At 41.0% G+C, this 15,523-nt stretch overlaps 1 protein-coding gene across 6 annotated transcripts in view; it reads right to left on the minus strand.

Annotated features, from left to right (window-relative positions):
• The window catches only part of DCUN1D4 (defective in cullin neddylation 1 domain containing 4), a 77,854-nt gene that overhangs the window by 22,421 nt on the left and 39,910 nt on the right, over positions 1-15,523 (minus strand). For 5 of the 6 annotated variants that reach the window (XM_004579108.3, XM_058670108.1, XM_012931367.2 and 2 more), the window contains 3 exons: positions 13,088-13,202; positions 9,764-9,855; positions 2,546-2,616 (listed from right to left, as the gene is read on the minus strand). In XM_004579108.3, coding sequence (XP_004579165.2) covers positions 2,546-2,616; positions 9,764-9,855; positions 13,088-13,202 — 278 coding nt within the window. Of the gene's footprint in view, positions 1-2,545; positions 2,617-9,763; positions 9,856-13,087; positions 13,203-15,523 lie in introns of those variants that run through there. The other variant, XM_058670109.1, reaches the window with a different exon arrangement.

Below are 15,523 nucleotides of genomic sequence, written 5' to 3' on the forward strand. Positions count from 1 at the left end.
TCATTTTTTCAACTCAATAGATTTACCAGATTTAAAAAGATTATTAAGTGGTGATTGTTAAAGCAGTTTTTAAAAGTTTAATAGATTATCATTTAGAGAGCAACAGGCTATAAGCATTTCCCCAAAAAAGAAGTAACTGCCAACACTTCAAATTAGCCACATATAAACTCCTCCCCTCAGGTTTCTTGGAACTGACTCCTATGTATCCATTTGCCTAGGTGAACTAACCCACATTTTCTAATGCAAATTACACATGTTCCCAAACTGTTCCTCCCTTAAGCCTTCTATCAGAAAGATTTAACAATCTGCATGAACACTACAGAGAAAGGCAGTAAGAACCACAGTAGGGGCGCAGGAGCACACACAAGTACGCATGAAACAGCTCCTCAGCTAAGGCTGCAGTCAGCCAGTCACAATAGGAAACAATTTATGCATAAAACCCTGTCTTAAGTTAACTAATAAGGAAAGTAACTACTGAAATGCAGGATTTTGCCCTTATCTGGGTAAATCAAAGTAGTATTGAATTTTACAAGCCTGCTCAGATTTCATAAGCTATAAATATCAGATGAGGTGAAGGTTTTAAATACTTTGCAAGTGCCAGTTCAGCAATGCTGCATTTCACAGCTTGTTTTTCAAATGCTAGAACCTCTAACACAGGACTGCAGCCACACAACCAAGAGCATGGCAGAGTTCACTTAGCAACACTTTTCCTTTCTTAGTGATGATATAAAACATCCCAGCCACTGATGGCATCTGAGAACAGAAGAGCAGCACTGAATACTTGGAAGAACACTCTGAATTTGGCCTTTCGGTCTCGAATATACTTCACCACCTCAAAACGATTTCTCTTGCTAAAGGACTCAAAGCCATCACAGCAGGGTGAAAATAACAGGCATCTCCTTGGGATGATAACGTTAAAAAGCAAGGCCTCTCATTCTTTTTCAGAGAGAATTGCCACTGGCACCACCAGAGTGGTTTCTGCCAGAGAATCAACCCCTGGCTCAGTTCAGCTCATCCCAGGACCAGATTTGGGTGCTGGAGCTCACAGCTGACAACCATCCACAAGGGGACATCTCCTCTCATGCCCTCCTGATTATGATCTTCAGAAAATACTCTGCCAAGCTAGGCCTGGCTCCCAGCAGAACAGTCTTTCCTGAGGCCTCCGGACTGGGTCAAGTGAAACACTATTGACCCAGCTGTCCCCCACCTTTTACACCAACTGAAATAATTTACCAAGATATCTGAACTGGAATACACTTAAATTAAGAAACAAACAATCAAAAAACAACAACAAAATGCAGTGACAGAAAGCCATCCCAAAGGCTTGAAGTATTGTTGGGGGTGAGACAGGGTGGTAGATGAATGAGACCCAGAAATGACCAAAGTAAAAAGCTTAATAGTGTGAAGCCTTAATTCCCAGCTTTCTCTAAAAGCATGACTTACAAGCATGGGCACCAGATGCTTCACAGTCTGAATGCAGGGGTGATATCTTCCAATTAGTAAATTTATTTAGGATCCAGGGAACATTTGTTAAATTGGAGGCCAACACAATACTAAACCCGAATTACTGAGCCAGGACACATGCATAAGCAAAACTGCATAATTCTTACTTTAGTGTAAGAGATGATGAGGGAATAGGAAAAACTGCATATTCAGTAACAACACAGGGCTAAGAATTAAGCAAAACCAATTCAACATATAAGATAGTTTGAAATTCTTAAAGGAAATACTCAGACTTAGGATTAATACACCTAAAAAGCAAACACTTTTTGGGCTACACTCAATGAGAAGTGAAAGATCTGTGAAGAAGTCATAATTACAACCTAATCTAAGCCCCAAATAATTATTCAAGGTCTTGCACTCATCATAGATCAGGCTATGTCAACTACTGATGGAGACAGTGACTGAGTCCTCTAGCTGACCAGTCACTGTTAGGACACTGGCCCACACCACTTTTTAAACATCTAGTTAAGTCTAATTAGTTTCTGTACCTTTTAAAGATAAGAAATTCAATGGGATGGGGGGGATAATTATAATTACACCATAGCACTTACATGAAAAAGATTTATTTATGAATCAAACAAGAATTGGAACTTATTTCTTAAATTATATCTGTAAAACCTAGCATACCATTACTTCTTTAAGACTGCTTTTGGTTAAGCAACAAAAGATTTAAGTGAGGGGCCCGGCGCAGTGGCCTGGTGGTAAAAGTCCTCGCCTTGCAAGCACTGGGGATCCCATACGGAACCCGATTTTAATTCTGGCAGCCCCACTTCCCATCCAGCTCCCTGCTTGTGGCCTGGGAAAGCAGTCGAGGACGGCCCAAAGCCTTGGGACCCCGCACCCGTGTGGGGGACCCGGAAGAAGGCTCCTGACTTCGGATTGGCTTAGTTCCGGCCATTGCAGTCACTTGGGGAGTGAATCACCAGACTGAAGATCTTCCTCTGTGTCCCTTCTTCCTATACCTGACTTTCCAATAAAAATAAATAAATCTTAAAACAAGAGTTAAGTGAGAAACACGATGATTCACTTGACTCGGACTTACATTCTCTGGCTCAACACCAATGTCTTCACAAAACTTCTCCATGCCTTCAGGACCTACAACATCATCAGTACCTGCAATCAAATACAAGCTTATATAAATTGAGCTTGACCATGTACATAATTACTGCTGTAGTAGTATAATCCTGTCATTAAGTAAGATTTCAAGATCCTCTTTTTAGAACAAGGAAATCAAGTATAAATTAAGATATTTTAAAATTCCAGAATTTTTCAAATTACTTTTCTGAAGTAAAATTGCTCCCTATAACATCCTTTAAATTATCATCATATTCTTCAATCTTTGGAATAAGGTACGTATCACTGTCTCTAAAGAGACAACCTAAGTTTAATTCCTGCTCTTTAATGAACTTAAGGTTCTACTTTAATTTTCAGAATAATTTTCTTGCACACCATAATTTTTGGTGAGATAGTAAAGAACCACACAATATTTTCTACACAACCAGTTGAAAACTAACAGAATCACTTCCCTGGTACCTGCTCATCCTGTCTCCACTCTTGACCTGCTACTTCCTGAAAGAACTGCCCACATGTTCCACCTCCACTGTGCCCACCAATTATTTTGCAACTACCATAATTTGGCTTCTCCTGCTTTATTCTCTCATTGAAAGTGTTCTTGCCAAGATGACCGTAATCCTCTAATTGTCCAACCTAATAGACACCGTCAACCTTTATTTGCTTTCTCTGAAGTACTGGGATCTTGAAATTCTTTCTTCACAAAATTGGCTTCCAGAAGCACCCTTTTCACTGAGTTTTCCTTCTTCTCCTTTTTTGGTTCCTTTGTTTCTTCTAACTCATTAAATGTACAGAGGTCCACCCTTAAATTTCTTCTAGTCCACTCTATATACCCTGCCCACGGGATTCACGTACTGCCATGTCTCTGACAGCCATCCCCTTCCCCTTACTCCTGGATGGTCTGCCATGTCACCATCGGGCAGTCCACCTCCATTTAACTGCCATAATTACATTAAATTCATCTCTGCCACACACTTCCTGCATGTCCCATTTTCAAGCACCACTGTACAAAACTGAGCTAGTCATCTCCCCAGGCCAAGACTGCTTATCCTCCTGCATTCTGTCTCAGCTTGTAGCGCCAACAGAAATAGAAACCTGGGAGTCTTCTTGTATTACTCCTCCCTTTTCCCACACTCTACACAATCAATCATCGTGTGGACTGCCAATTCACCTTCTAAACATTACCTAACTGCACTTCTGCACCACCCTGTTTCAGGGTTTATTCTCTCAGAGCAGTCTCCCTGGAATCTCCTCAAGCGACAGCCTGCTCCCACAGCCCCATGAGCACCCATCTGCACACGGCCTGTAGCAGGTCTCTCGCAAACACAATCCCACGTTGGCTGGAATTCCCTCAAGGGCTCCCTATGCCTAAAGATAAATTTCAAGTCTTTGGCAAAGCAAATGTACCTATGATCTAGTGTCTCCCTTCCCCTTCAGTCTCATATCCTTCCACTTACAAATTTGCCAATTTCTTTAGAAGTAAGCTTAGCAATCAATCAACAAATACTGCTAAATAAAAAAATCAAGTCTTAGGCACATATGCTTACTTGCAGTTCAGTTCTGCCCTGTGTCCTGACATGTACCTAACATCATCCTACTCTTGGTGGTTCAGTCCATCTCCCTTTCCGCCCTCTTCTCCCCTGCTCTGTCCCAGCGGTCCCCAGTGAATTTATCCAGTATCAATCGCTGAGACCACACAGGCTGTCCTGAGGACCAGCTCCAAGCAACACTGGGAATGGTTTTCTCACATTCTTATTCCACTGTTATACTCAAAGTCCCATCCCACTTGTCTTTCACTTTGAATACCTCAAGCATAAGAGTTATTTTATTCTTCTTACAACCTCAGCATACCACCAATAAAAGTTTATTGAGGGCCTGGCGGCATGGCCTAGCGGCTAAAAGTCCTCGCCTTGAACGCCCCGGGATCCCATATGGGCGCCGGTTCTAATCCTGGCAGCTCCACTTCCCATCCAGCTCCCTGCTTGTGGCCTGGGAAGGCAGTCGAGGACGGCCCAATGCAGTGGGACCCTGCACCCGCGTGGGAGACCCGGAAGAGGTTCCAGGTTCCCAGCATCGGATCGGCGCACATTGGCCCGTTGCAGTCACTTGGGGAGTGAATCTTCGGACAAAAGATCTTCCTCTCTGTCTCTCCTCCTCTCTCTGTATATCTGACTTTGTAATAAAAATAAATAAATCTTAAAAAAAAAAAGTTTATTGAACGAATGAATAAGTACTGGAATATAGCAACCACTCTAAATCCTCCCATGGCCTCCAGATCCAGGAAGTCACCAAGTCTGGCAGAATCCATCACTGGTTCAGATGCCATTTACTAGACACTTCTGGGAGCTATGCACTGCGTTATCTGCTTTAGATACAAGAATAAAACATGGCCCTTGCCCTCCATGAAGGTAGAGAAAGCACAGGAATAATCTCAACACAGTATGATAGCTGCAATGCAAAAACAGTAGTGACTGTCCTCAACAAAGGTCAATCCCTTTAATGAGTCCTACCAACAGAGCTTATTATGAAGTCCTGTCACTTCTCTGCTTCGAACCCATTCCTCCCCCAACCAAAGTTCAAACCCAAGCACTAACTCATATCCTGACCCAAGCAAATCCCTCCTTCCATGTCATCATTTTCCTTTTAATCACAGATTTGCTATTCTGATATAAAATGTTTTGTTTCATATGCTCACACGTATTTCCTTTCCCTGCAACTCTTATCTTTTTTCCTATGTTTTCTTAATTTTCTCAATTACTGGGGAAGAATTAATAACAGTTCATTTAACTTAGGGATTTCGTACATTAACTCACAAACATGATACAAAATTGCTTTCGGAGGTGGAAATAAAAATCTTTTTTAAAAAACAAATTTTCCCTTCTCAGAGACAAGAATCAGTCATCTAGAACATTCTACATGGAAGGATTATATGTGTATGTGCGTTTGTCTCTAAGCCATGCACATGGCATCTATCTACCTACCTACCAATCCATCCATTTGTCTATTTATATCTAATATGTCTACATTTCTCCAGGAAATTCTCCAGCCTTCTAGACATTAAATTATTTAATGTCACTGTCAATGAATAAAGATTTTTGCCTCCTCTTCTCCATTCTGTATGCCCCCTAATTCTTTCTCTTGTCAAACAGTGCTGCTAGTTAGTAGCATCTAAAACAATAGCAAAGAGCAGTGAGAAGAGGGAGGGCATGTAACCCATTCCTGACTTCAGTGGGAATACACTTAGCAGTCTGCCATTTGATACATTGCCAGCTTTGCGTCTGAGAGTGCACTCACATATTTATCATGCACACTATACCTTAATACATTCATGTGGTTAAAATGCCCAAATAGAATATAAAGATAGTAAAATAAGTAGTTGTTGTTGTAAAGTTAGCCCCTTCCTCCCTTTATCAGCTCAGCATTCTTCCTTTCAGACCTTTTTGCTATGTAAGGTCAAATACACATTGAAATACTTTTTTTCCCCTCATATAAATCTCATGGTCATCACACTGTGCACTGGAATCTTGCTTATGTTTTATCCAAAATTTATCAATTCATGCATGAGTAGGATAAGACAATTAATCTTTGACAAGCAAGATATAAGTTTTCCCTGGCTAATATAAAACTGGTTTAGAAGCAAGACAGAGAGGTGGTTAAAACAAAATTCTGTCAAAAATAATAAGCTATGGAATGCCCTGGCTGACCGGATATGGATGATACATTTAGACATACCAATAAAAATCTGGGGGGGGGGGGAGTTGGTCCTCGCACTTACCCTGCTATCTGAACCAGGCATCGTGAACTAATTATATATCTTCTCTTGATATGACCAAATTCCTCATGTTCAAATTTTTCTAAGTCTACCACACGTACTGCTGAGGCCAAGGTGGCTTCAAGCATCTCCTGTGTAACTCTGAACAGCTCCTCCTTCACGGTCAGACCACTTCCGCACTTCCTGTATCGTTTGTGACTATTAGCACCTAATTCTGGTCTCCAGTGTCATTCTGCTAAACCAAATAACAAGTCTTCCACAAAATTTAACATAAAACAGAGACCACAGTCAGCACTTCGAGAATCATCATGACTCATAAATATGCGCTTTGGTATAATTTTGAAAAGTCAATGTTGGCACCTATTGTGTACATGGGAACTTCAAACAGTTCATGAAAATGGAATTTTAAATATTTTTTGGTGAAAAATCTTTTGAAGACCATGCATAGTTCCCATTTGATATACATTTTCTACAAATTGTCATCTGATTTAATTATTAAATAGTATTAGATATATTTAAGAAACAGAAGTTTTCTGATAAGTGATTTACATAAAACTAGCTTTATTAATTCAAGTGAAAAGAATTGGGGTTCCAGTTTTAGACGGAGTCGTCTAAACAGTACACACTACCTTCAAATCCTAGCTGGCTCTAAAGTCACAGACCACTGAAATACAAGAGTATAAACCTATAGCCACAGAGAACAGGAGGAAGAGCTTCTAGCTGGGGGGTAGGGGGGTGGAAATCTGATATTGAACTGTTTTTCCAAAAAGATGAGAAGCTGAGCCCAGCACAGTAGCCTAGTGGCTAAAGTCCTAACCTTGTACACACCAGGATCCCTTATCAGCTCCAGTTCACATCCCAGCTGCTCCATTTCCCTTTCAACTCTGTGTTTGTGGCCTGAGAACGTGGTAGAGGATGGCCCAAAGTCTTGGGACCCTCCTTCCATGAGGGAGACCTGGAAGAAGCTCCCAGCTCCTGGCTTTGGATCAGCTCAGCACTGGCCGTTGTGGCCACTTGGGCGGTGAACCAACTGATGGAACATCTTTTTCTCTGTAAGTCTGATTTTCCAGTAAAAATTTTAAAATCTTAGAAAAGAAAATAACAAGCTGTGAGCTGGATGTACAATGGATGTCAAGAGTTAAAAAGCCAGAATAGAAGCTGGGAGAAGGTGGGCCACAGGAGTTACGGCAAGCAGAGGGCAGGCAGGGTGAAAAGTAGAGCTGACAACCCTACAAAGGGCCATCCACACCAAACAGCTGCACACAGGTACCTAACAGTTCCGCCAACCCACTCCAGATGAACAGGCTGATAGTCAGTTTATCTGCTGTGCAAATCAGTGGGCTCTCTCCTGGAGAAAATGAGCACAGTCCTGGTGCTCAGGCCCCACTTGCTGGGACCCAGAGCACCTGCAGCTTCTCCGCCTGCTCCCACGGATTCATCCCACAGTACCTCCCTGGTTCTTCTCTAAAATCACTTCCCTGGAGATTTGTGACCTACAGTTTCAGTTCATGAGGTTGCTGGTACTTAACAAAAGGCAGATACCAACCATACCTTCAATTACTCCTGAGTCCAAGCCATTTTCTCATGAATAAGACACAAGAAAAGCAACCAAATTGGAAGGTGGGAAGGGTGAGACCAGGGAAAACCACATGCATACATATTTTCCACAGGGACGAACTGCTAGGAATCACCCAGCAGGAATCGCTGGGAACCCAAATAATGTGACTTACTCTTTACTCTTTACTCCAAAAATACCACCTTTTGGAAGCCAGAGAAAGGAAAACAAGAAGGCCTTCTTTGGCTTTGCTCTTTTATTTATCTATTTATTTTTAAAGAAACAGAAGTTTTATGCTTGCTTATAAAAGAAGACAAAAGAATATACCAAAAGCACCTGAACTAATGGGTTTTTCTTTTAAAATTTCTTTTGTACAACATAACTTCATATCACTTAATGTGAATCACTACAGGAAAACGAATTATCTCCATAAGTAGTAGAAATATGAGAAAACACTTCAACATTCAATACTCAACACTCTTTGGCAATGTCAACCACCTTCACTTGGATGACAAAATACCTGCAACAGATTCATGTTCTAATAAAGTAACCAGAAAAACACAGTCTAATGCTGTGTGTCCATACTACTGTCCTTGCCTTGAGAACCAAATAAAGTAATGAAAGATAATTCGCTAGAAATAAATTGGAGTGGTTTACAAAAATCCAAAGCAATAGTAAAGATTCAGGACTATATCCTTCCAAGCGCACCTCCAGAGCAGAATGGCACTCTTCTCCCAGCTTCAATCTCGAAATTCCCAGAAACTCTGTGACCGGTATGGCATGGATTACCTGCCAGATCCAAGGCCAATTTCTGTGGCCAAAGGGGCAACTGTGTCTGGGAGCAGGGCATGGGCAGAAGGGAAGGGGATGAAAAGTGACTTCTCAGACCACAGCAGGAAATCCTCATGCTGATTCACAATAAATGGGAATCAAAATGTCCCGTAGGAGAACAAAAAAGATTATTAAACTAAACATGGGGCTTACAGACTTGGCAGATGGAAAGTGAAAAAATATGGGCCTGACAAGCAGAGAGCAAGTTAGCTGTCACTCATCCTGAAGGTAGCAGGGATGTTGAAGTAAAGGATGAAGGAATTCTTAGAGAATGATATGCACTATCTGTGTAGTTTACTTCTTTGCTTTGGAAACCTGGTCTGAAGCGCAAACTGATAATAGAAAAATTGGATCAAAGGCTGTTGGAGAGTCAAGGTGACAGGTTTTCAAAGGGCCCGAATTAAGATGAGCAAAACAAGGAGGGTAAGAACGCCTTCAAGAGCAAACATTTCTGATGCTTTTTTTTTTTTTTTCTTTTTGGCTACACCACACACAGTCACAAAAACAAATAAGTTCTAGATTGTGGTTATTATATTATCTAATTGGCAAATTATAAAAATGAGACTGAATTTAAGACATTTGAAATGACAAAACAAACATTCTCTGCCAAACAATCTTTCAAAACAGAGACACTTAGTATAAAGAAATTTCACGGCAGTACATGACGGTTCAAAGCAGCAAAGCTTATTTTAACTTTGGTACTTAAACCAAATAATTACCCATTACCGGTATTCTAAACAGGTTTCCTAGCAATCCAAAGTATTTCTCCCAAGTACATTTCATCTGTTCAGTTCTCTTCTAGTGTTCTAAATTCTTTGGCTTAGCTGCTGACTATAAATAGGACATTTAGTGATTTGTTTCAGCTATGTATCTCCCCTCCCTCCCTCCCGTTCCCTCTCCCCCAAGCAAGGACACACACACACACACACGCATGAACGTACACCACATTTGAAAAGTACACCTTTAACTCCTTAATCACCTCTCTGATGACACTCTATTAAGGATCATAGACAAAGTCAACGATTACCTACCTGCATATTCATAGAACCACTCTAAGCACCTTTTACTCGAAAATACTTCTTCTTCAGTCTTTATTCTAGTTGAGTCATATTTTCTATACATGCTAGGAATTGAAAAGTAGTTTAAGTCACTTAAAGATATTAAATTCTTTAAGTAGCAAATTTTTATTCTTTCACTGGAACCATCAATTTATTCAATTGGCATTTAAAGCTCATTTTTAACATTTTCTTTCCCCTTAGCAAGCTTCAACCTTTATAACTACAATGCTTAGAAATAATAATACATTAGTAAAGAATGGTTACCACTTACTGTTCTTCACAGAATAACAAATAATTGATATTTGATATGTGCCTCAACTGTGGAGGCAAGAAATATAAAGGACACTGAATTTAACTGATGACCCTCAAGATTACTCACTCATAAATCTCCATCAAGTTCTCCTGACCTCCTGGTATTACAAGTCATCTAAGAAAAATGTATCAGTTTTGAGACACCCTATGAGGATCTGGTATTGTGAGGCTGGACTCCCATATAGGATCCAGTTTGGTCCTGGCTGCCCCACTTCTGATCCAGTTTCCTGCTAATGGCCTGGAAAGAGCAGCAGAAGACGCTGCTGTCTTCCATACAGGAGACCCAGAAGAAGCTCCCGACTCCCTCCTGGCTTCGCCTTGGCCCGGCCTTGGCTACAAGGGCTATTCGAGGCCATCTGGGGGAGTGAACCAGCATATGGAAGACCTCTGTCTCTGTGTCACTCTCTGTAACTCCCCTAACTTTCAAATAAATAAATGAATAAATAAATAAATCTTTAAAAATAAAAACAAAAAAGATAAGCCATGAAATCATGAGGCAAATAAAAAGAAACATCAACTCATGGTCAAGCTTTCAGGAAGAAAATAAACTCTGGCATAAAACTGATGTCAGAAAGTTCTTGGGCTAGTTTCTTAATCTCACTTTCAAAACCTCAGAAAAGAGAAGTATAGAGAACCCTGGCTCTTGCTGTTGCCTTGAAACTCCAGTGCAGTACACACGCCCAGCAAACGCTACACACTGAGTTGGGAAGAACAGTAGTCTCCTCCAATCCCACCAACCTCTGCCAGAACCCCCTACTTATAGACAATCAGGTACTGAGCACCAAGGTAATTTCTACATGGAGGGGAAAAGAAAGCCTGGAAACAGTGAGTTGGTTATAAAAATTGTGAGTGTATACAATTTATATCCCTTATTTATATGTAAACTACCTAGTAATGTACATAAAGATAGATGAACACGGCTTTTATTTATATATCTAACAGAAATATCATATAGCTCATTTTTCAAACATTTATTCATAGTGCAGACATTCACCAAATTATCTATTTATGTCTGTGATTAAAGATTCTAGGGTTTTTTTCTTTAACCCTCCATGGAAGATACCTTCATAGCCTTAATTTTTACTTGAGAGACACAAATTTTTATGTATTTATCTAAGAGGCAGAGACCTCTCACTTGCAGGTTCACTCCCCAAATGCTCACAACAGCCGGAGCTGGGTCAAGCCCAAGTTGGGAGCTGGGAATGCAGTCTAGGTCTCTCACACGGGCAACAGGGTCAACACCAGTTAAACCGTGACCTGCCGCCCCCCAGGGTCTGCATTTGCTGGGAGCTGGGATCCAGGGCTGGGCCGGGACTTAAACCCAGGCCCCTGAATACGGGATATAGGCATCCCAAACAGCATCTTGACTGTAGCATTAAACACTTAACTCCTGATTCTGGATTTCAACACCAAAAAGGAACAAGGTTACAGGTGTTAATTTACTGAACCCAGAAACCACCAGGAGTGTCTCTCTTACAAAAGACAATTATATTACCTGGAAACAATGGTGGATTCTGGCCAAAGGGTTCAACACAAACATGTTCCTTCCCTGGGCTCCTGTTATTTCTATCTTAGCTCAAAGTCTGTAAAATTGTCTATGGTGTGGAGACCAATATATGACACTGTAACACATGAATTGCTTAAAAATACTCTACATGAAAAAACACCAAAATCATACACTGGAATACCAGTCGGCAAATAAAAGGAATGAACAAGACCAAAAAGACTATTCATAACAACAACAAAAAAAAATCACAAAGGGCAAATCTGTAAAGGACATAAGAGTAGATTAGTGGTTGCCTAGGGCTGCAAGAGATTACAGGAAGCAAGTGTGAAAAGGCATCAGGGATTTGACCAAGATGATGGAAATATTCTAGAATTGGTCTGCAGTGATGGCTTGCATAACTCAGTTCTGACATAAAAATCACTGACTATAGATAAATTTTATAGGATGTAAACAGTTTTAAAAAGTATCATATAATCAAGACATGCTTATGTGATTATCTCTCAAAGAGTATCAAGTAACTGGGTTTTGTAAATTATTTTTGAGTCCTTTGGCCTAAAGACCTTCTAAATCACAATCTCCTTCTGGATCCTATTTTCTACTCATTTAAGATATGAACAGTGATGCTATTTTCGCATTTTCAGACTTTTTTATCCCTCCACTTAAGTTACAACATGCAAAATATGACAGCCAAAAAGAAACAAAGAATTTCATCTAAATTCCTCTGTCACAGAGATGTAGAAATCACACCCCTAAATGAAGTCAATCATAGAGCAAAAATGGGGAAAGATGAAAAAAAGCCAAGGCTTAAATACGTGGTCTCCCAACACCAACATACAAGAACTTTACTGAGTTCCCAGCCCCCAGTTTTGGCCCAGTCCACCACCTGCCATCACCAGCATTTAGGGACTGAATTGGCTAATGGGGCGCTTTATCCATGTCTCTCAACCTCTTTTTAAACTGAAGCAAAACAGTAAGGATATCCAAAGTAAACAAGTCTACAAAACTTTGGGGTTACCAAAATTAGGAGTTCACTTAGCTGAAACAGAAATGGTTTAAGCAGCTTTATTTTCTAAAGTTCCTAACAGTTCTCACCTACATGAGAATTGACCTCAGCTTGACTGTTATTCCAATCAAGTGTTGAATAATCACTACAGGAAGCTGTTCCCAGCTCTGTCACTGCATTTAGTGAATGAGACCCCCTGAAAGAGCAGAGGCAGATTCCTCAACAAGCACAGCCTGCCAGGTTTTAAATGCAAAGAAATAAACTCTGGATCACTTCTTGTGGGCCAATGGATTAAGGCAAAATTCTAATGTCTGAAGAAATTTGTTTCTACATTTTATAAATTCTGATATTAAAGACTTTGTGACAGAACCAAAACAATATCCCAAGCAGCAAGCGCACATCCGGAAGAGCCACACTGGGACATGCTCCCCCTCTTCCGCGTCATCAGCTGTAAAGCACTCTCCCAGCCCCATACCTATCATGTCTGCTTTTCTTGGCAGATAAATCATCTCCAGGAGCAGGTCTTCTCTTTTTCCTTGGTGGCATCACTTTATTAAAGCAGTCCGAAGAACTGCAAGACCGCAGATATCCTACAACACAAATCCAAAACACACAAATTAAGGTATGTTGCATCATAACACTTCCAAAGTCCATTACTGCTAAATTAAAAACTGACATGGCTTGGAAAGGTTTAGATGTTATCTGCAAATGCTATGAAGGAAGAAAATAGCTTGTAGTTCCTTTCTAAAATACATTTTAGTGAAGAAGTAAACCTGACAATAACAAAAGTTCACTTTTTCCACTGCCCCAAATCATACCGGAAATAAAACTAACTACAATTTAATTTACTCTCTGAAACCCCTGATATATCATCTAAGCTTTCCACTTTTACTGCCCATGTTCCTTCAACAAAAATTCTGCTGCCATCTCATTTATGCACTTGATGAGGCAAAACCAGCTCAACCAGATATCAACTCTAAAATACATAAAATCACATCAATCATGGTATGTCCTAGGTTTTAAGGGATATATGATGTAATACAGGATTTGGGTTTTAGAACAGAAATCTGACATGACCTTAAACAAAACTTCCACAATAATTGTGTGTGTGTTTCTGCCATATAAAGACAATTCTGCTACTTTCAGCCACGGTTTTCAATAAAGAAGCATGACTTCCATGTGGCACTAAATACTAAAATATAAAAGCCACAGACGATAATGACAGGGAACACTTCTCAAGGCCTTGCTGGAACACAGGCCCTGCTCTTAACTTGCAGGTAATAGCTCATTTAAACTCAGAATAAGTCTCTGAAGAAAGAACCACTATGGCTTCACACAGGCAAGAAAGCAGAGGCAGAGGCAGGCTAGGGAAGTGACAAATCTGCAATCGAAACCCAGGCAGTTTCAGTTCAGACAAAGCATTGTAAACCATAAGATAATTAAAATATTACATTCTTGACCAAAGTGCTACTAACACATGTCATTCTGTTCATACAATGACATGGGATGATAGGCGAGGCAAAGATAATTACTTATCTTTAACAGAAAAATAGACATTCAGGTGATTTTCCAAGGTCTTGGAAGTCGGAAGTGGTGAACTGGACCCCAATGTCCCTTTCCATGAAGTTCTAGGTGAATGCACTGGGTGCACAGCAAGCCGGGGTACAAGAGACAGCATAAGGGTGCTGGGGCTGGAATAAGCTGCAATCAGTCTAGCCTTTCACACAACTACGTGAGTCAGCCAATCACAAACCCTTTCTGGGGCTTACACTTATCACTTGAAGAATGAGAGCTGTGCTCTTGGTCACATGCTTCCGTTGCTCTGGTACTCCAACTCTTGGCCTCCCCAGTACCTCTGAGGACAGGTATCCCCTGAGCATGGCCCCTGTGTCTATATTACTCATCCTCTGTTCACTGCTTGAGTGGGACAATGAAGATAGCAATGCTAAGATGCTTTGTATTTCTAATTTGTGTACTATCGGGAGTTCGAGGAGAGGTGAGGCCTATAAGTAGTGGAATGTGAGCAGAGAAGCCAGGGAAAGATGAATGTCTACAGCTTTGGAAGTGTGTCCAGGTTAGTCATTGCATGTCTCTTAGGATAACTTACACTGTTGGGGAAGCTGGGACATAGGTCTTCAGCTTAATGGATGGACTTCAGGGTAATGATCATTTGTTCCTCTTGGGGTTAAGATGATTGGATTGCCACATGGACTTGTGATTTGCTATTTCTAGTGGGCTCGATTATCACCAAACTTGGTTAATAAAGACTCCTTAATAAACCTTAAAAAAAGAATGAGAGCTGTGACTTGTCCGTCCTCGGATTTTATGAAAGGGAAACATCCCTTCAGTAAAGAGCTCAGGTGCCAGGTTTTATGCTTGGAGTTGGTGATGTAAAGAAATGGGTTCAAGTGGCTCCACTGAGGCAGGCAGGCTTGCAGTACTCATGGCTGGCCTTAGCGCCCACAAAATCAACCCAGTACATTCGCATGCAGGTATTATTAGCACCTCCATTTTTATATATGAGGAAACTGAAGCTCAGAGAGATTAAGCAGCAGCTAGAAAACAGCCCCCAAAGCGGAGGTGTGAACCCAAGCTCTCAGCCACCATTTGCTGCCATCTCTGTAAGGCTACACAATCAGAGACTGGGAAGCAGATAACTCAGAACAGAGCCCTGGGGAGTGTGGTTTTCAAGCAACTGGGAAAAGAAGGTATGAATCTGAGCTGGGAGAGAACTCAGGGCATCAGTGCCCTGGCAGGATAAAACATGTGTCAAGGAGGGAGTGTTCACTGCAGCACAGAGGTCAACTCAGGTGATGGGAGAAGGCACACCCTGGGTTTCTCAGCGAACAGCCAGCAGACACTAGCAGGGGAGACCAGGCTGCAACAGGCCAGAGACAGATGCCAGGTGAGG

Source organism: Ochotona princeps, chromosome 11 (genome assembly GCF_030435755.1).
Source record: "Ochotona princeps isolate mOchPri1 chromosome 11, mOchPri1.hap1, whole genome shotgun sequence".
Taxonomy (NCBI): Eukaryota; Metazoa; Chordata; class Mammalia; order Lagomorpha; family Ochotonidae; genus Ochotona; species Ochotona princeps.